This window comes from Hemitrygon akajei, unplaced genomic scaffold (assembly GCF_048418815.1).
Source record: "Hemitrygon akajei unplaced genomic scaffold, sHemAka1.3 Scf000159, whole genome shotgun sequence".
Classification (NCBI taxonomy): Eukaryota; Metazoa; Chordata; class Chondrichthyes; order Myliobatiformes; family Dasyatidae; genus Hemitrygon; species Hemitrygon akajei.
In genome coordinates this window covers 175219-196510 of record NW_027332045.1, presented here as the reverse complement: position 1 = coordinate 196510, position 21292 = coordinate 175219, and the positions used below count along the sequence as shown (strand labels likewise).

Below are 21292 nucleotides of genomic sequence, written 5' to 3'. Positions count from 1 at the left end.
GGGGGACACATAGCTTCTCCTTTCAGCGCAGGACTTCAATCATCTTCCAGGGGAAGGTCCTTCCGACCGCAGGGATGAGGCCTTTGGAGATTCAGCTGACGTTTTTGTCGCTCTAGGTTTTTAAGAGATGGGGTTGCTGGCCATATGGCCAACCCTCCTCCGCTCGTAGCCGGGCTTAGACAGTCCATGGCCGCGTTTTCTTATCTGTTGCCAGTTTAATGTGTTGTTGATCCCACACTAAACATAGAAACGGTCAGAATTTCCACTGAACACATCCAGCAAAACCATGTTGATTCCCTGAGCAAACACGAGGAAATCTGCAGATGCTGGAAATTCAAACAACACACACAAAATGCTGGTGGAACACAGCAGGCCGGGCAGCATCTATAAGGAGAAGCACTGTCGATGTTTCGGGCCGAGCCCCTTCATCAGGACTAACTGAAAGGAAAGATAGTAAGAGATTTGAAAGTAGTGGGGGGAGGGGGAAATGCGAAATGATAGGAGAAGACCGGAGGGGGTGGGATGAAGCTAAGAGCTGGAAAGGTGATTGGCAAAAGGGATACAGAGCTGGAGAAGGGAAAGGATCATGGGACGGGAGGCCTAGGGAGAAAAAAAGGGGGAGGGGATCACCAGAGGGAGATGGAGAACAGGCAGAGTGATGGTCAGAGAGATAAAAAAACAAACAACTAAATATGTCAGGGATGTGGTAAGAAGGGGAGGAGGGGCATTAACGGAAGTGAGAGAAGTCAATGTTCATGCCATCAGGTTGGAGGCTACCCAGGTGTTGTTCCTCCAACCTGACAGCTTCATCTTGACAGTAGAGGAGTCCATGTCTAGACATATCAGAATGGGAATGGGACGTGGAATTAAAATGTGTGGCCACTGGGAGATCCTGCTTTCTCTGGCGGACAGAGCGTAGTTGTTCAGCGAAACGGTCTCCCAGTCTGCGTCGGGTCTCACCAATATATAAAAGGCCACACCGGGAGCACCGAACGCAGTATACCACACCAGCTGTCCTGATGAAGGGGCTCGGCCCGAAACGTCGACAGTGCTTCTCCCTACAGATGCTGCCTGGCCTGCTGTGTTCCACCAGCATTGTGTGTGTGTTGTTTGATTCCCCGAGTCTGCAGCGCGCGTAGTGGACAATCGCGGTACTGCAGGGGATCAGCAGCTCCCCGAAAGTGAAAGCATTCTGAATCAGGAAGTGCCGGGAGTTAACATGGCTTCGAAAGGAGAGACCGAGAGTTCGAGCGAGGAGGCAATTTGTCCCATCTGCCTGGATTTCTTCACCGATCCGGTATCACTGGAGTGCGGACACAACTTCTGTCGTTCTTGTATCTCACGGGGTTGGGAAAGGGAGGAGAGAAACTCCTGCCCGGAACGTAGAGAGGAGTTTGCTGACCGCACCCTCAGGGTGAATCGGGCCTTAGCAAATCTGGCTGAAAATTTTCGAAATCTAAACCTGAATCCGAAAGGGAAGGAAAGTAAACGTCACTGCGAGGAACATGAGGAAGAACTGAAGCTGTTTTGTGAAACGGACAAGACACTGATCTGTCTGGTCTGTGCAGTGGCGGAGGAACACAGAGAGCACGGCTTCAAGCCGATTAAAGAAGCTGCTAAAAACTATAAGGTAAAAACTAACGTTAATTTAACACTTAACACGTTTCCTTTGTCCTACATACCATCACACGAGCCTCTATAACCAACACATCACTCTCTACAACTTCTGCCATCTCCAACGGGATTCTAGCATCTCTCCGTCCCACAGCCCACCTCGGCACTCCGCAACTCTCCGCTCTCTATTCGGATCGCGCTCTACGTACTGTATCGCCCTGATCCACTCGCTCCTCCCCACTGATCTCCCTCCTGGCACTGACACCTGCAAGTGGGACAAGTGCTACACCTCACTCCTAACCTCCTCCCTCGTCACCATTCAGGGCCGCAAACAGCCCAGTTCTTCCCGTTTCTTCCATGGTCGATTATCCTCTCGTATTAGATTCCTTCTTCTCCAGCCCTTGACCTCTTCCACCTGTCCCCTCTCAGCTTCTCACTTCATCACCCTCCACCACGTTCCCCCTCACGTTGTCTCACCCGTCACCTGCCAGCTGGTTCTCATCCCCAACCTTTTTATTCTGGCTTCTGTCCCATTCCTTCCCAGTCCTAATGAAGGGTCTCATCCCGGAACACCGACAGTTTATTTCCCCTGAATAGATGCTGCCTGACTCACTGAGTTCCTCCGGCATTTTGTGTCATAATCGGGTTTGATCACCAGTTTCTTTTGATGCATCTTTGTTTCTATTTCCTTCGCTCTCTGACTTCCAGGATCAGCTGAAATCTCCCTTAGACTCTCTCACAAAAAAGAAATCAGACTTCCAGGAAAAGGAGCAGCAACAGAAAGAGAAGATTTCCGGAGTTCAGGTGAGGCTTCATGAGCGGAATTTCTGATATTACTGTCGAGTTTTGCTCCATTTAATGCAGAATAGCAGAGTATCACAGCTCCAGTGACCTGGGTTCGATCCTGACATATGCTGCTGTCTGTGTGGAGTTTGCATGCTCCCTCTGTGACCACGAGAGATTCCGACACATCCCAAGGACATGCCGGATGAATGGTTAATTACCGTTAACCCTGTAAATGTGGGGAGGGTGTGCTTGAATCACATGGGAGTTTATGGGTCAATAAGTGAGAATAGGTTTCAGGAAAATGTGAGGGAATGGTGTTGACGGGAATGCTCTCAGAAGTAGCATGGATTCTAATAGACCAAACTTAACGACAAAAGGAAACAAAACACAGCAATGCCGTATATTAATCTTCACCTTTCATTCGACAGGAACAGTCACACAGCCTTCAGTCCCACATTACATCCCAGTTTGCTGAACTGCGCCAGATTATCACTGAGAAAGAGCAGAGCTTACTCAGTGATCTCAGGGAAGAAGAGAAGAGGATTCTCAACCCAATGGAGAAAAATCTTCGGGAGATTCAAGAGAATATAAGAATTATTCAGGAGGAAATCACTAAGTTAAAGGAACAGGTGGATCAAAAAGACAGTGTGATATTTCTCAAGGTGAGGGATTCTATTTCAATTTATTTCTGTCAAATTGAACTAAATGAACAGTGGTATATTTGAAATAAACACAGCACAGCGGCCAATTCTAACAAATCAATTGCCGCTGCTGGCCACCTCACACAAGTTGTTATACTTGGATGATGCGCCCTCCAATCACTCCAATAGTGACATTTCAAAATGTCCAAGATACGCTTTCAGTACTTCATTAGCAAAATACAATCTTGAAGCGATGAAACTTCAGGGTAATTCATTGTAAAGTAAGCTGCAACACAGCAGTCAAGAACAGAATGACATCCGCCCGACCCCAGCTCAAAACTGCCCAGAACAAAGTACAGATACTTAACTTTTTCTCTTTGCTTTTACCACGTCCCCACTCACGTGACGAGTTACCATAATAAACACGTAACACAGAATACAATCCAGACAGAAAACAGATGTGTTGCTCCTACACACAGCATTTACAAATGGCAGTAAACTGTTTCTCACCAGACAATTGATGCATCTATTCAGGGTTGTTGTTGTCCCATAATAATAAGATTATTAAGGGATTGGACACGCTGGAGGCAGGAAGCATGTTCCCGCTGATGGGTGAGTCCAGAACTAGAGGCCACAGTTTAAGAATAAGGGGTAGGCCATTTAGAACAGTGATGCAGAAAAACTTTTTCACCCAGAGAGTGGTGGATATGTGGAATGCTCTGCCCCGGAAGGCAGTGGAGGCCAAGTCTCTGGATGCTTTCAAGAGAGAGTTAGATAGAACTCTTATAGATAGCAGGGTCAAGGGATATGGGGAGAGGGCAGGATCGGGGTACAGATTGTGTATGATCAGCCATGATCACAGTGAATGGCAGTGCTGGCTAGAAGGGCCGAATGGCCTACTCCTGCACCTATTGTCTATTGTCCCAAAACTGGACTTCCACAACTTCTGTACATCCCAGGACTGAATGCAAATTTCTCTGAAATTATTTACTCCGATCATAACACAGAGCTGCTGACTGTGTCCTTAATTCTACATTAAATATCCTCTAAAACTCTCATTAACTCCCATTTCCAGTCACAGGCTGTGAGTGTGTCTGGTGTGGTTGGTGTGAGGGTCTCTCTGTCAATCAGTGAGAACAAAGAATTTCACCCACACATCAGACTTATCTTCTGTATCCGGTTTCCATCAGATTAGGGAAACTATTATTGTCTCTTTACTTTTACAGATAACATTCAAATGAACGTTCAATCGTTCAAAACGTAACCAGGCCATTCGGCCCATTTTCTCCTCTCAATTTCCCTGCTTCACAATCCTCCTGCCACCTACTCACCGCAACCAGCAACCGTGCCCCGAAATCTCTGGTCCCTCACGTGTTTATCCAGCCTCCCCATTACATTCAATCTCTGCTGTTGCATTTCACCTACTCCCGTGGCAGCGAGTTCCACATCCTCCTCGCTAAATTTCTTGTAGAATTTGTTAAAATCCATCTGGAATTACATCTCCCCACAAGTCTCCCCATAAATAAAGTTACTTCCTCCACCCGCACACAATCACATACATCACTGATCTTAAATTCCTCCATCCTATCAGCCTGACGTCATATCCAGATGAAAATGCACAGCCTGTCCTGTCTTCCCTGTAAGTTTCATCCTCTCAGTAATGGTCTGACATTCAGAAACTTTCCTTGTTAGTTACCCCGTGGTTCTGTATTGTCCGTGTGTGTGAGATACTGTGGGAGTGGGAATTTTCAACACCTTGTAATGATTTGGATGAAGTTCAGGATATGGACAGTAAGTCCAAGTCTAATCGGATTTGTGTTTTATTTATTTCAGGAGGAAGCTCGTCGGAACAGAAGGTAGGAGATGCTCTTCACTGAAACCCTGAATGGATTTGTAAAATAGTTCAGAATAGCAATTTATAACCAGCAGTTTAATATTTACAGGATTAATGACGATGTCCAGGAATTGTCAGTGACAGATGAGACCCTACCGGTTGAAAAATTCGATCACATCTATTTGTTGAAAACAGTGCTGAGAGAAACGCTTGATGCTATTAATCGAGGTAAAACTTACAAAGATTCATTTCCCCTTGTTTATGAAGCTCAATTTAGTTCCAATTTGAGGCAAAGATTGTCTGTAATACTGGGCTGAAGGGGAACTGAAGTTTATTTCACATCAACCCCACCAACTGGGAGGCATCACTGTCACATGGTCAGCTGGAGATGTCAGACCCCAGGACACACCAGCACAGGGTCACAATACAACCAATACATGGGACTGTCAAATGAACCACTGTGTCATGATCGCAGGCAAATGCACTAACACACCAGGACATGAGTTTGAATCTACCACAGGAACTGGGAATTTAATACTGACTTGATGATATTGTAGGGAATAAAAGCGGGTATCAGTGTGGTGACGGGGATTGTCAGGAAAATACACAAGTCCTTCATGTTCCCTGTGAGTGCAGACTCTGACTGACACAGGTCTTCCCCCTTCCGGATCAGAATCTCTCACTGTTGTTAGAGGCAGAAGAGGGAAGTGGTCGTGATCGGGGACTGAATCATCAGGGGAACAGACAGGAGAATCTATTGATGTGAACGGGACACCCGAATGGTATGTTGTCCCCTGGGTGCCAGGGTCAGGGATGCCTCGAATCGTGTCCGCAGCATTTTAGAGAGGGAGGGAAAAGAGCCAGATATCTTGGTAAATTTGTGACAATGACTTTGGAAGTAAAAGCAAAGAGGTCCTGAAAATAGAATTTGGAGAGCTTGGTAGAAAGTTCAGAAGCAGCACCCCCAGGGTTGTAATTTCTGGATTGCTGCCTGTGCCACGTGCTGGTGAGGGTAGAAACAGGATAATTTGACAGATAAACATGGCTGAGAAGATGATGCTGGGGACAGGGATTCAGGTTCTTGGATCATTGGGATCTGTTCTGGTGGAGGAATGACCTTCTCGACCTTCTCGACCCGAGGGAGAATAATATTCTCACAGAGAGGTTTGATAGAGCTGTTGGGGAGCGTCTGAACTAATTTGGTGGGGGGGGGGGGGGGTTGGAACTGGAGTGAAGGGAGAGGACTGATGCTAAAAATGCAAAGATAGCGTGCAGTCAGACTGTCAGATATGGCGGACAGATGCGAGGAGAAAATTGCAGCCAGCAGGATGAGTATCAGTGCATTAGAGATACAGAATTAAAAAGGGTAGCAGATACAGTACACAAAGTGTTATATCTCAATGCATGGAGTATGGGAAATAAGGTGGATGATCTTGTTGCACTATTACCGATTGTCAGGTATGATGTTGTGGCCATCACGGAATCGTGGCTGAAGGATGGTTGTAGTAGGGAGCTGAATGTTCACGGTTACACAATGTATCGGAGGAAGGAAGGAAGGCCGATGGGGTGGCGTGGCTCTGCTGGTAAATCAGCAGCTAGATGTGACATAGGATTGAAGATGTTGAATCTTGTGGGTTGAGGTAAGGAACTGCAAAAGTAAAAATGACACTGACAGCAGTAATATACAGGCCTGCCAACAGTCAGTGGGTTGAGGCCCACAGATTACAACTGGAAATAGAAAAGGCTGATGAAAAGGACAATGTTATGATAATCATGGGAAATTTCAACATGCAGGGCAATTGGGAAAATCAGGTTGGTAAAGGATCTCAAGAGAGTGAGTTTGTTGAATGCAATGTGATGGCTTTCTAGAGCAGTTTGTCGTTGAGCCTACTCGGGGAACAGCTCTACTGGATTGGGTGTTATGTATTGAACCAGAGGTGAGGAGTTAAAAGAAACCTTAGGAAGCAGTGCTCACAACATGACTGAGTTCAACTTGAAATTTGATAAGGAGACAGTAATGTCTGACATTGTAGTATTTCAGAGAAGTGAAACAAATTACAGTGGTCTGAGAGAGGAGTTGGCCAAAGTCAACTGGAAGGAGATGCTGGCAGGGATGAGAGCAGAGCAGAAATGGTGTCAGTTTCTGGGGAAATGAGGAAGGTGAAGGATAGCTGTATTCCAAAAATAAATAAATACTCAAATGGCAAAATAGTAAAACCGTGGCTGACAAGGGAAGACAAGTTAATGTAAAGGCAAAAGAGAGGGTATACAACAAAACAAAAATTTGTAGGAAGACAGAGGATTGGGAAGCTTTTAAATATCTACAGAGAGGAACTGAAAGAATGATTGGAAGGGAAGAAATAAACAAGAAATTGATTTGAATTGAATTGACTTTATAACTTACATCCTTCATATACATGAGGATTAAAAATCTTTACATTACGTCTCCATCTAAATGTGCAATGTGCAATTTATAGTAATTTATGATGAATAATATGTACAACAGGCCGGTCAGTATAACATAGAAATACAGTTGTGTCCACATGAGTGAATCAGTCTGATGGCCTGATTGAAGAAGCTGTCCCGGAGCCTGTTGCTCCTGGCTTTTATGCTGTGGTACCGTATCCCGGATGGTAGCAACTGGTACAGTTTGTGGTTGGGGTGACTCTGATCCTTCAGGCCCTTTTTACACACCTGTCTTTGTAAAACAAGTTAGCAAACAATATCAAATTGTTTTTCAATTATTGTAAAAAAATAAAACAGAGATGAGAGTGGATATAGGACCGCTAGAAAATGAGGCTGGATATATAATAACACAGAATAAAGAGATGGCAGATGAACTAAATATTTTGCACCAGTCTTCACCGTGGAAGACTCGAGCACTGTGCCCGGAGTTGAAGAGTGTGAGGGAAGAGAAGTGAGTGCAGTTACTGTTACAAGGGAAAAGGTGCTCAAAAAGCTGAAAGACCTAAAGGTACATAAGTCACCTGGACCAGATGAACTGCACATTAGTGTTCTGAAAGAGGTTGCAGTAGACATTGTGGATGCATTTCAAATGATCTTTCAAAAATCATTGGACCCTGGCATGGTGCCAGAGAACTGGACAATAGCAAATGTCACTTAACTTTTTAAGTAAGGAGGAAGGCAGAAGAAAGGAAATTATAGACCAGTTAGCCTCACCTCTGTGGTTGGGAAGAAATTGGAGTCAGTTGTTAAGTATGAGGTTATGGAATACTTGGTGACACTGGACAAGATAGGACAAGTCAGCATGGCTTCGTTTAGGGAAAATCCTGCCTGACAAACCTGTAGGGATTCTTTGAGGAGATTACAAGTAGGATAGATAAAGGGGATGCAGTGGATGTTGTATATTTGGAATCTCAGAAGGCCTTTGACAAGGTGCCACACATGAAGGTGGTAACCAGGTTAAGAGGCGATGGTATTACAGGAAAGTTACAGGCATGGTTAGAACATTGGCTGATTGGTTGGAAACAGCGTATGAGAGTAAAGGGATCCTTTTCTGGTTGGCTGCCAGTGACTCGTGTCCCACAGGGGGTCAGTGTTAGGACACCATTATTTTATGCTGTATATCAAGATTCAGCTGATGGAATAGACCATAAGATATAGGAACAGAAGTAGGCCATTCGGCCCATCGAGTCTGCTCCATCATTCAATCATGGGCAGATCCAATTCTTCCAGTCATCCCCACTCCCCTGATTTCACCCCATACCCTTTGATGCCCTGGCTAATCAAGAACCTATCTATCTCGGCTTTAAATATGACTTGGCCTTAACAGCCACTTGTGGCAACATATTCCACAGATTTTCCACACACTAACTAAAGTAATTTCTCCGCATCTCAGTTCTAAAAGGAAGTCCTTCAATCCTGAAGTCGTGGCCACTTGTCCTAGAGTAGATGGCTTTGTTTCCAAGTTTGAGATGATACAAAGATAGGTGGAGGGGCCGGTAGTGTTGAGGAAACAGTTAGGCTGGACAAGGTCTTGGATGAGGAAAATGGGAAGGAAAGTGGCAAGTGATATACAATGTTGGAAAATGCATGGTCATGCACTTTGGTCGTCGAAATAATGTGCAGATTTTTTTTTCAAATGGGGAGAAAACCCAAAGAACTGAGATAAAAAATGGACTTAGCAGTCATTCTGCAGAACACCCTAAAGGTTAACTTGCCGGTAGAGTCAGTGGTGAGGAAGGGAAATCCAACGTTAGCATTCAATTCAAGAGCAGGGATGTGATGCTGAGGCTTGATAAGGCACTGGTGAAGCCTCACCTTGAGTATTGAGAACAGTTTTGGGCTCCTCATCTAAGAAAAGATGTGCTGGTATTGCAGAAGGTTCATTTCATAAGGATGATTCCAGGAATGAAAGGGTTATCATACGAGGAACGTTTGATAGCTCTGTGTCTGTACTTGCTGGAATTAAGAAAGATGAGCAATCTCATTGAAACTTTTCAAATAGATAGATAGATAGATAGATAGATAGATAGATAGATAGATAGATAGATAGATAGATAGATAGATAGATACTTTATTCATCCCCATGGGAAAATTCAACATTTTTTCCAATGTCCCATACACTTGTTGTAGCAAAAACTCATTACATACAATACTTAACTCAGTAATAATATGATATGCATCTAAATCACTAACTCAAAAAGCATTAATAATAGCTTTAAAAAAAAGTTCTTAAGTCCTGGCAGTTGAATTGTAAAGCCTAATGGCATTGGGGAGTATTGACCTCTTCATCCTGTCTGAGGAGCATTGCATCGACAGTAACCTGTCGCTGAAACTGCTTCTCTGTCTCTGGATGGTGCTATGTAGAGGATGTTCAGGGTTTTCCATAATTGACCGTAGCCTACTCAGCGCCCTTCGCTCAGCTACCGATGTTAAACTCTCCAGTACTTTGCCCACGACAGAGCCCGCCTTCCTTATCAGCTTATTAAGACGTGAGGCGTCCTTCTTCTTAATGCTTCCTCCCCAACACGCCACCACAAAGAAGAGGGCGCTCTCAACAACTGACCTATAGAACATCTTCAGCATCTCACTGCAGACATTGAATGACGCCAACCTTCTAAGGAAGTACAGTCGACTCTGTGCCTTCCTGCACAAGGCATCTGAATGTCCTAGACAGAGTAGATGTGGAAAGGATGTTTCCCATGGTGGTGGAGTTTAGGACAAGAGGGCACAGCCTCAAGATAGAGGAGGGTCTATTTAAAACAGATGCGGAGAAATTTGAGGCAACGGCTGGTGAATTTGTGGAACTTGTTGTGTGTATTTAAGGCAGAGCTTGATAGGTTCTAGATTGGACACAGCATCAAAGGTTATGGGGAGAAGGCCAGGGAGTGCAGCTGAGGAGGGAAAAAAAGGATCATCCATGATTGAATGGCAGAGCAGACTCGATGGGCAAATGGCCTAATTCTGCTCCTATGTCTTATGGTTATCAGACCACTACATTGAAGCATCGTGAGAATGAGCTCGAACACACCAACAAGCATTGACGTGGGTCAAGATTTCATCTCGGGAGAAGCACACACAGCATAACCGGCCTGGCAAAGCTCCCTCTCACACATACACAGGAAGGACTGGCAGATTGTAGTCAGAGCCTCAGCAATGTACGTTGTTATTTACCTCAGTAACCTGGAAACCAATCTCTTCAGAGACAGTAATTTATTCATTTAAACAACTCAATCACATGTGTCTCATTGTCAACTCACAGCAGACATGTGATGACACACTGTAACATACAAATTCTTCAACATGCACACTCTCCTTCAATGTGTATACACACCACATGGATATTTACCACAATCAACACACACAGACACAGACACACACACACACACACACACACACACACACATACACACACACACACACACACACACACACACACACACACACACACACACACACACACACACACACACAGAGTGTGACACACGGGCACAGAAATAGGCACGAATTCCCATTTAGGATTGGAATCTGCCGTCCTTACCCAGTCTGTCTGTTCTGTGGCACATCAACACTTCACAGACAGACTCCGGGGTGAGATTCCTCAGGAGGATGATCTGGGAGGGTTTGATGGATGTTGATCTCACGGCCCACTTCATCAATCAGCAAGACTAAGATGTCTTCTTGAGCATGGCCCATTTGTGTGTGTTTGCCCCCCCCCCATCCCTCTAACCATTTCCCATCTGTGTACCTGCCCAAATTTATATTAAAATATTTTATTTTTACCTTTTTCTACAGCGGCTGAGGGCAAATTCCATTTACCAACCTCCCTCTCTCTGAGAATGTTACCCGATAGACCACTCAGAAAAATTTCCCGTCTCACTTTCAATCTAAGGGATCTGGTTCTGTACTCCCATTTCTTGGAAAAAGAAACGTTATTTAAGCTCCTTATGAATTATTTACCTCGATAAGGGGTCATACCTGAACATCCTACACTACAGCTGAATAGCCCAAGCTTATCCACTCTCTGCTTTTAACCCAAGCCCCCAGTCCTGGTAACATCCTCCTGAAGCCTCCTGTCCAGTGTAATGACATCCTCCCCATATTCGGGAACCGGAAATGCAGACAATGCTCCAAGTCTGGTCTATCATCGACATCAAAGGCCTTGCTGAATTTCATGTGGACAGTGTGGAATAGGCTGATGAATACAGGACTGAAGGAGTTTTTTTAGATTGGGACAAGAAGGGCGGCGTGGGAGCTAAATTATGAAGGAAGGCAGTTTTTTAAAAAACTTCGCGTACAAGAACGGCGAGACTGCGCGGGACAGCGTGGAGAGTTTAAAAAGATGACCACCCTATACAGCGGGCAGCGGAGTGGGTGGCAGCAGAGTGTAGGGCTTTGGCTCAACGGGCTTAGGCGGTAAAGGGAAGAGGCGAGAGCGAGGCACCGACTCTTTTTTCCCCTTGGCAAATCGGCCCGACGGACGGGGGAACAGCAGGGCACATTAGCTAACGGTTTAAAAAGGCCGTGTGCTTGGCGAAGTAAGTGGGTGAGTAGACCTATCTTTCTTTGTTTCATTCCTGTAGAATTAGGTAGCATGTCTGCAGGGTTAGTGCTTTGTTCAGGGTGTCAGATGTGGGAATCCTGGGAGACCTCCAGCGTCCCTGATAGCCACATCTGCACCAGGTGAACCGAGATTCAGCTCCTCGGAGACCGTGTTAGGGATCTGGAGCTGCAGCTTGATGACCTACTGCTTATTAGAGAAAATGAAGAGGTGATAGTCAGGAGCTACAGGGAGGTAGTCATCCCTAGGCTACAGGGGTCAGAAAACTGGGTGACTGTCAGGAGAGGGAAGGTAAATGCCCGGATAGTGGAGAGCACCCCTGTGGCTGCCCCCCTCAGCAACAAGTATATCGTTTCGGATGCTGTTGAGGGGGATGACATGACAGGGGACGGCCACGGTGACCGGGTCTCTGGCACTGAGCCTGGCGCTGTTGTGCAGGAGGGAAGGAGGGAGAAGAGGAATGCGCTAGTCATTGGGGATTCCATAGTCAGGGGGACAGACAGGAGATTCTGTGAGCCTGGTAGAGATACCCGCATGGTGTGCTGCCTCCCAGGTGCCAGGGTACGGGATGTCTCGGATCGGGTCCAGGATATCCTGAAGGGAGAGGGCGAGCAGCCAGCTGTCTTGGTACATGTTGGCACCAATGACATAGAGAGGAAAAGGGAGGAGGTCCTGAAGAGAGATTTCCGGGAGTTAGGAATGAAGCTGAGAAGCAGGACCTCCAGGGTAGTAATCTCGGGATTGCTACCTGTGCCACGTGCTAGCGAGGGCAAGAATAGTCGGATCAGGCTGATGAATGCGTGGCTGAGAGACTGGTGCAGGGGACAGGGCTTCAGATTCTTGGATCATTGGGATCTCTTCAGGGGGAAGTATTACCTATTCAAAAAGGACGGGTTACACCTGAACCCGAAGGGGATCAATATCATAGCGGGAATGTTTAATAGAGCTGTTAGGGAGGGTTTAAACTATTTGGCAGGGGGATGGGAAACCGGAATGATAGAGTGGAGGAGGGGGAAAACAGAAATAAATCTAAGATAGTGAGCAGTAAAGATGTCAGGAAGGACAGGCAGGTGATGGGGCAAATTTGCAGCCACTGGGATAAGTTGCAGTGCAATCAATGCAAAAAGTACCAAATACTGGACTTAAGGTGTTAAACTTCAATACACACAGCATAAGGAATAAGGTGGATGATCTTGTCGTACAGCTACAGATTGGCAGGTATAATTTTGTGGCCATCACTGAGACGTGGCTAAAGGATGCATGTCTCTGAGAGCTGAACGTCCAAGGATACACGGTGTATCGGATGGACAGGCAGGTAGGCAGAGGGGGGTGGCGTGGCTTTATTGGTAAGAAATGATATTAAATCATTAGAAAGAGGTGACATAGGATTGGAAGGTGCAGAATCTTTCTGGGTTGAACTAAGAAACCGCAGGGGTAAAAGGACCCTGATGGCAGTTATCTACAGGCCTCCTAACAGCTGCAGTGAGGTGGACTACAAATTACAACAGGAAATAGAAAAGGCTTGCCAGAAGGGCAGTGTTATGATAATTGTGGGGGATTTTAACATGCGAGTGGATTGGGAAAATCAGGTCGACACTGGATCTCAAGAGAGAGTATTTGTAGAATGTCTACGAGATGGCTTTTCAGAAGAGAAAGAGAAGCCGAAATCCGATGTGGCGGTATTGCAGTGGAGTAAAGGAAATTACTTTGACATGAGAGAGGAACTGGCCAAATTTGACTGGAAAGGGACACTAGCGGGAGGACGGCAGAGCAGCAGTGGCTGGAGTTTATGCGAGAAGTGAGGAAGGTGCGAGACAGATATATTCCAAAAAAGAAGAAATTTTCGAATGGAAAAAGTTTGCGACCGTGGCTGACAAGAGAAGTCAAAGCCAAAGTAAAAGCAAAGGAGAGGGCATTCAAGGAAGCAAAAATTAGTGGGAAGACAGAGGATTGGGAAGTTTTTAAAAGCTTACAAAAGGAAACTAAGAAAGTCATTAAGAGGGAAAAGATGAACTATGAAAGGAAGCTAGAAAATAATATCAAAGATACTAAAAGCTTTTTCAAGTATATAAAGAGTAAAAAGCAGGTGAGAGTGGATATAGGACCGATAGAAAATGATGCTGGAGAAATTGTAATGGGAGATAAGGAGATGGCTGAGGAACTGAACGAGTATTTGCATCAGTCCTCACTGAGGAAGATATCAGCAGTATACGGGACACTCAAGGGTTTCAGGGAAGAGAAGTGTGCGCAGTCACAATTACGACAGAGAAAGTACTCTGGAAGCTGAATAGTCTAAGGGTAGATAGATCTCCAGGACCAGATAGAATGCACCCTTGTGTTTTGAAGGAATTAGCTGTGGAGATCGCGGAGGCATTAGCAATGATCTTTCAAAAGTCAATAGATTCTGGCATGGTTCCGGAGGAGTGGAAGTTTGCAAATGCCACTCTGGTATTTAAGAAGGGGGGAAGGAAGCAAAAAGTAAATTATAGACCTGTTAGCTTCAGAAGTGGTTGGGAAGTTGTTGGAGTCAAATGTCATATGAGATAGGCCAAACTCAGCATGGTTTCCTTAAAGGAAAATCCTGCCTGACAAACCCATTGAAATCTTTTGAGGAGATTACAAGTAGGCTAGAAAAGGGAGATGCAGTGGATGTTGTGTATTTGAATTTTCAGAAAGCCTTTGACAAGGTGCCACACATGAGGCTGCTAAACAATATAAGAGCCCATGGAATTACGGTAAAGTTACGTACGTCGATAGAGCGTTGGCTGATTGGCAGGGGACAGAGAGTGGGAATAAAGGATCCCATTCTGGTTTGCTGCTGGTTACCAGTGGTGTTCCACAGGGGTCCGTGTTGGGGCCGCTTCTTTTTACGTTGTATATCAACGATTTGGATTATGGAATAGATGGCTTTGTGGCTAAGTTTGCTGATGATACAAAGATAGGTGGAGGGGACGGTAGTGCTGAGGAAACAGAGAGTCTGCAGAGAGACTTGGATAGATTGGGAGAATGGTCAAAGAAGTGGCAAATGAAACACAATGTTGAAAAGTGTATGGTCATGCACTTTGGTAGAAGAAATAACGGGCAGACTATTATTTAAATGGAGAGAGAATTCAAAGTTCTGAGATGCAATGGGACTTGGGAGTGCTCATGCAGGATACCCTTAAGGTTAACCTCCAGGTTGAGTCGGTGGTGAAGAAGGTGAATGCAATGTTGGCATTCATTTCTAGAGGAATAGAGTATAGGAGCAGGGATGTGATGTTGAGGCTCAATAAGGAACTGGTAAGACCTCACTTGAAATACTGTCTGCAGTTTTGGGCTCCTTATTTAAGAAAGGATGTTCTGACATTGGAGAGGGTTTAGAGAAGATTCACTAGAATGATTCCGGGAATGAGAGGGTTAACATATGAGGACCATTTGACCGCTCTTGGACTGTACTCCTTGGAGTTTAGAAGAATGAGGGGGAACCTCACAGAAACATTTCGAATGTTAAAAGGCATGGACAGAGTGGATGTGGCAAAGTTGTTTCCCATGGTGGGGGAGTCTAGTACGAGAGAGCATGACTTAAGGATTGAAGGGCGCCCATTCAGAATGGAGTTGCAAAGAAATTTTTTTAGGCAGAGGGTGGTGAATCTGTGAATTTCTTGCGGCAGTGGATGCCAAGTTATTGGGTGTATTTAAGACAGAGATTGATAGGTATGTGAGTAGCCAGGGCATCAAAGGTCATGGTGAGACGGTGGGGGAGTGGGACTAAATGGAAGAATGGATCAGCTCATGATAAAATGGCGAAACAGATTCGAAGGGCCGAATGGCCGGCTTCTGCTGCTTTGTCTTATGGTCTTATTTGAATGCACCAGTATACGTAATAAGGATCTTGTAGCACAGGTAGAGTTTGGCAGGTACAAACTTAGGCAGGTACGACTTTGGTCAAAGGAATAAAGGCATAGACAATTCTGTAAACAGGGCGAAATTCAAAAATCAGAGGTGCGAAGGGACATGGGTGTCCTTGTGCAGGATTCCCTGAAGGTTAACTTGCAGTTTGTGTCAGAGGTAAGATTGGCAAACTCAATGTTTGCTTTCATTTCGAGAGGATCAGAATACAAGAGCAAGGATATAATTCTGAGGTTTTATAAGGCATTGGTCAGACCACACTTGGAGTATTGTGAGCAATTTTGGTCCCTTCTATTGGAAAACATGTACTGGCATTGGAGGGGGGTCCAGAAGATTCACAAGAATAATTCCAGGAATGAAAGAGTTAACATGTGAGGAGTGTTTGATGGTTCTGGGCCTGTACTCACTGGAGTTTAGAAGAATAGATGATTTATTATCCACCTCAACCCTATTCTCCCGCCTCCTCCCCATAACCTTTCAGACTCTGACTAATCAGGATGTTTACTTATTAACTTCTGCTTTAAAAATCAAACAGGAGAAAATCTGCAGATGCTGGTAATCCAAGCGACACAGGTCCTGATGAAGGGTCTCGCCAGATCTCTCTGACACCTGTCGGGAGAGAGTTGGTGTTGGGAGGATGTGGGTGGGTCGGGAACGGTAAGCACAGCCTCCGACTACAGGGATGTCCATTTAGGACAGAGATGAGGAGGAATTCCTTTATCCACAGGATAGTGAATCTGCCACAGGCAGCTGTGGAGGCCAAATAATTGAGTATATTTAAAGCAGAGTAACACACACAAATTGTTGGAACAGCAGGCCGGGAAGTTTCTATGGAAAAGAGGAAACAGTCGACGGTTCAGACTGAAACACTTCATCAGGACCTGTGTTGCTTAAGGATTCCTGCAAATTCATCCCCTATCCTAATGAGGGGCTGTGGGGGATGGGGTTCTGGGAAAGGGGACAAAGTCATCCTCATCTGCCATCTTTGCCCCCTCCAGCTTCTCATTACGTGTACACACACAGTTCACCCACAGGCTTTCCACCCCTCCCCCTCCTGGTTCAATCTGCCATTCATCTCTCCCCTACTGGTTCCCATTACCACCTCCTTTACTGTCTCAAACCATCACACTGCCCCACTTCACACTCACAAATGAATGTGAACATTGTATGACGGGCCTGTTCCTGTGCTGTACTGTTCTATGTTCTCTGTTCCCAGTTTCGAAGAATGAGAGGAGATCTCATGGAAACACAAAATTCTTTCAGGGGTCAACAGGCAGGAGTGAGGGAGGATGTTTCCCCTGTCCAGCGGAAAACCCTTGGGGAGACATTAGCTGTCCATCCGCTTTTGTCGAGTCAAAGGTTCGTGTCGGCAACCCGACCGCTCCTGAGGCCCAGCGGCCTTTCCCCCGATCCCCGGGGCCCCGCTGCCCGAGTCTCCCCCGATCCCCGGGGCCCCGCTGCCCGAATCTCCCCGATCTCCGGGGCCGCGCTGTCCGAGTCTCCCCCCGATCCCCGGGGCCGCGCTGCTCGAGTCTTCCCCGATCCCCGGGGCCGCGCTGTCCGAGTCTCCCCCCCCCCCCCGATCCCCGGGGCCGCGCTGCCCGAGTCTCCCCCCCCACCCCGATCCCCGGGGCCGCGCTGCCCGAATCTCCCCGAACCCCGGGGACCCGCTTCCCAATTCCCCCCCCCCCCTATCCACGGGGCCCCTCTGCTCGAGTCTTCCCACGATCCCCGGGGCCGCGCTGTCCGAGTCTCCCCCGATCCCCGGGGCCGCGCTGCCCGAGTCTCCCCCCGATCCCCGGGGCCCCGCTGTCCGAGTCTCTCCCCGATCCCAGGGAACTCTCTAATTCTCTGCTTCTCCCCCCAGTCTCTGTCACCCTGGATGTGGAAACGGCGAGTCCGTATCTCGAGGTGTCTGAGGATCGGAAGAGTGTGAGACGGACCTGGACCTGGAGGGATCTCCCTGACACCGGGAAGAGATTCACAGACCGGCCTTGTGTGCTGGGTTCGGAGGGATTCACATCGGGGAGACATTACTGGGAGGTGGAGGTGACGGGGAATCGTTTCTGGTGGCTGGGAGTCGCCGCAGAGTCTGTGAAGAGGAAGAGACGGTTCAGTCTGAGTCAGCAGACCGGATTCTGGGTCATGGGGCGGGATTGTGACGTGTTACATCGGGATTATGACGACTCCCGTGGTCTCACCTCCCCCGAGTCCCGTCTCCCTGCCGGTCCCATCCCCGGGAGGGTGGGAGTTTATCTCAGTTACGAGTCCGGGACAGTTTCATTTTACAACGCGGAGACCAAGTCCCATCTCCACACCTTCACTGGGAATAAATTCACGGGGAAACTTTATCCCTTCTTCCGGACTGTGGATGAAAACCGGTGGCTGAGAATCTGCTCCGGTTCCGCTCCGGGTCTGTAAACGGGTCGGGTCCCGGGACCGGCGTCAGGAGTAAAGTCCCTGTAAATATAAATGTGCGGAGCGTGCAGCTAAATACGTGGCTAAGGAGATGGTGCAGGAGGGTGGGCTTCATGTTTCTGGACAATTGGGCTTTGTTCCCGGGAGGGTGGGGCCTGTTCCGACGGGATGGTTTGCCCCTGAACTGGAGGGGGACTAACATCCTTGCGGGTAGATTTGCCAGTGCTGCTCGGGGGGGGGGGGGGGGGCGGGGGGTAAAAAGATTTGCAGAGGGAAGGGAACCAGAGTGTTAGAGCAGATAGTGAGGTGGAGGAGGATAAAGGTCATGCGAGGACTGCATGTATAGAAAGAAATCAAAGGTTTGTACATTAGGTTGTAAATTAATTTTCAGCGCTTTAGAAATTGTAGAAACTAAAGATTTCCAAAAACATTTTGATGAAGAACATGACCAGAACATATGTGAAAAAGTGGCTACTTCAGTTTTACACCTAACGCAATAATTGTCTATGTTAGGAAATATTTTGGATAGTCTCTCCTTTGTTAAATAGTAACAGTGAACAATTTTAAATTGAATTAAACTCTGATTGGCACATATTAAAGAAGAATTGACCATCTTCATTAACAAAGGTCATATTAAGTTCTCTCTCCCAAACTTGTTTAATCTTTAGTGATTAAGGGGATCCGTTTTTTTTGCAGATTTATTTATTTTTATTATCATCTATTTTGTGATGGTCGATTGATGACTGAAGAGTTAATTAGCAAATATTCTCTCTCTCATACACACTTACTGCAATATCTTCAGGTTAGACATTTTTTACAAAAATAATTATCTAAGTTTCCATATATGCAAGAATATGATTTGTTGGATACTATTTTGAATATGAATCCTTTAGTAAGAGAATTTGTAATTCTCATTGGTAGAATTTATAACTTATTTTTAATACATTAATACAAAAAGATAACCTCCCACCTAAGGTTTATACATGATAGAAATATTCGTTGTTTCAGACGTGATAGAGGGGGAGGGATGAAAGGGGGAGGAGTGGCATTACTAGTCAGGGAAAATATCACAGCTGTGCGTAGACAGGACAGACCGGAGGGCTTGTCTACAGAGGCCATATGGGTGGAGCTGAGGAACGGGAAAGGTGTGACCACACTAACAGGGGTGTATTATAGACCGCCCAATAGTCAGAGAGAAGTGGAGGAGCAAATCTGTATAAAGATAGTAGAAGATGTAAGAAACAGCAAGTTGTAATAGTAGGGGATTTTAACTTTCCACATACTGACTGGGACTCCCAAACTGTAATAGGGCTAGATGGCTTGGAGTTTGCGAAATGTTTTCAGGAAAGTTTTCTGAATCAATATATAGAGGTACCTACGAGAGAGGATGCAATACTTGATCTCCTATTAGGAAACCAGACAGTCAGGTGACAGAAGTATGTGTTGGCGAACATTTTAGGTCCAGTGACCATATTGTCATCAGTTTCAAGTTAATTATGGATAAGGATAGACCTGGTCCTCGAGGTTCTAAATTGGAGAAGAGCCAATTTTGTGGAAATGAAAAAGGATCTAAGAAGAGTGGATTGGGATAAGTTTTTTTTTTCCTGACAAGGATGTGTTCAGTAAGTGGAAGGCCTCCAAATGGGAAATTTTGAGAGGGCAGAGTTTGCATTTTCCTGCCAGGATTAAAGGCAAAGTTAACAGGCACAAGGAACCTTGGTTTTCAAGGGATATTGGCGATCTGGTTAAGAAAAAGAGAGAGGTGTATAGCAGGTAGAGGCAACAAAGAGCAAATGAGCTACTTAAAGAGTATAGAACACGTAAGAAAATACTAAAGAAGGAAATTAGGAAGGAAAAAAAGACATGAGGTGGCTTTGGCAGATAATGTGATGGTAAACCCGAAGGGTTCTACAAGTATATTAAGAGTAAAAGGGTAGTAAGGGACAAAATTGGTCTCCTAGAAGATCAGATTGTTCGTCAATGTGTGGAGCCTTACGAGATGGGGGAGATCTTAAACAGTTTTTTTGCATCGGTATTTACTCAGGAAACTGGCATAGTGTATATGGAAGGAAGGGAAACAAGCAGTAGTGTCATGGAACATTTGTAGATTAAAGAGGAGGAGGTGCTTGCTGCCTTAAAGCGCATAAAGGTAGATAAATCCCCCGGGCCTCACTTGATATTTCCTCGGACCTTGAGAGAGACTAGTGTAGAAATTGCAGTGGCCCTGACAGAAATATTTACAATGTCCTCAGCCACGGGTGCAGTGCCGGAGGATTGGAGGGTAGCTCATGTTATTCCATTGTTTAAAAAAGGCTCCAATAGAAAACCAGGTAACTAAAGGCCAGTGAGCCTGACATCAGTAGTATGTAAATTATTGGAAGATGTTCTGAGAGATCGGATTTACAAGTATTTGGACGGCCAAGGGCTGATTAAGGATAGTCAGTATGGCTTTGTGCATGGTAGATCGTGTATAATGAATCTCAAAGAGATTTTCGAGGAGGTTACCAACTAAGTAGGTGAAGGAAAGGCTGTGGATGTTGTCTACATGAACTGTAGTAAGGCCTTTGACAAGGTCCCACATGGGAGGTTAGTTCAGAAAGTTCAGACATGAGGTATCCATGGAGAGGTTGGAGAGATTGAAAGAGTGCAGAGATTTACTAGGATGTTGCCAGGTCTTCAGGAGTTGAGTTACAGGGAAAGATTGAATAGGTTAGGACTTTATTCATTGAAGCGTAGAAGAATGAGGGGAGATTTGGTAGAGGTTTACAAAATTATGGGGGATATAGACAGTAAATGCGAGTAAGTTCTTTCCATTTAGATTAGGAAAGATTTATATTTATTTACCATATTTATGACATGGTTTTAGGGTGAAAGGGGAAAGCTTTAGGGGGAAGATTAGGAGGATCTTCTTCACTCAGAGAGTGGTGGGAGTGTGGGACGAGCTGCCATCTGACATGGTAAATGCGGGCTCACTCTTAAGTTTTAAGAATAAATTGGATAGATACATGGATGGGAGAGGTTTGGAGGGTTACGGACTGGGTGCAGGTCAATGGGACGAGCGGAATAAAGTTTCCGCAAAGACTAGAA

The 21292-nt window shown here is 45.8% G+C and overlaps 1 protein-coding gene across 1 annotated transcript; it reads left to right on the top strand.

The window, feature by feature from the left end:
• Window positions 1–644: 644 nt before the first annotated feature.
• Window positions 645–18405, top strand: LOC140724084 (nuclear factor 7, ovary-like). Its single transcript, XM_073038567.1, has 7 exons — window positions 645–1630; window positions 2323–2418; window positions 2829–3062; window positions 4875–4897; window positions 4985–5103; window positions 17004–17146; window positions 17655–18405. Exons 1-7 carry the CDS (start codon window positions 1220–1222, stop codon window positions 17721–17723), a joined length of 1095 nt encoding a protein of 364 aa, XP_072894668.1. The 5' UTR covers window positions 645–1219; the 3' UTR covers window positions 17724–18405.
• The last annotated feature ends 2887 nt before the right edge of the window (window positions 18406–21292 follow it).

Excerpts from the sequence above, each read along its gene's own strand:
- LOC140724084 (XM_073038567.1), top strand. The coding sequence starts at position 1,220 with ATGGCTTCGAAAGGAGAGACCGAGAGTTCGAGCGAGGAGGCAATTTGT. Across the intron at positions 1,631-2,322 it reads AAGCTGCTAAAAACTATAAG|GATCAGCTGAAATCTCCCTT; the intron begins GTAAAAACTAAC and ends TCTGACTTCCAG. Across the intron at positions 2,419-2,828 it reads AGAAGATTTCCGGAGTTCAG|GAACAGTCACACAGCCTTCA; the intron begins GTGAGGCTTCAT and ends TTCATTCGACAG.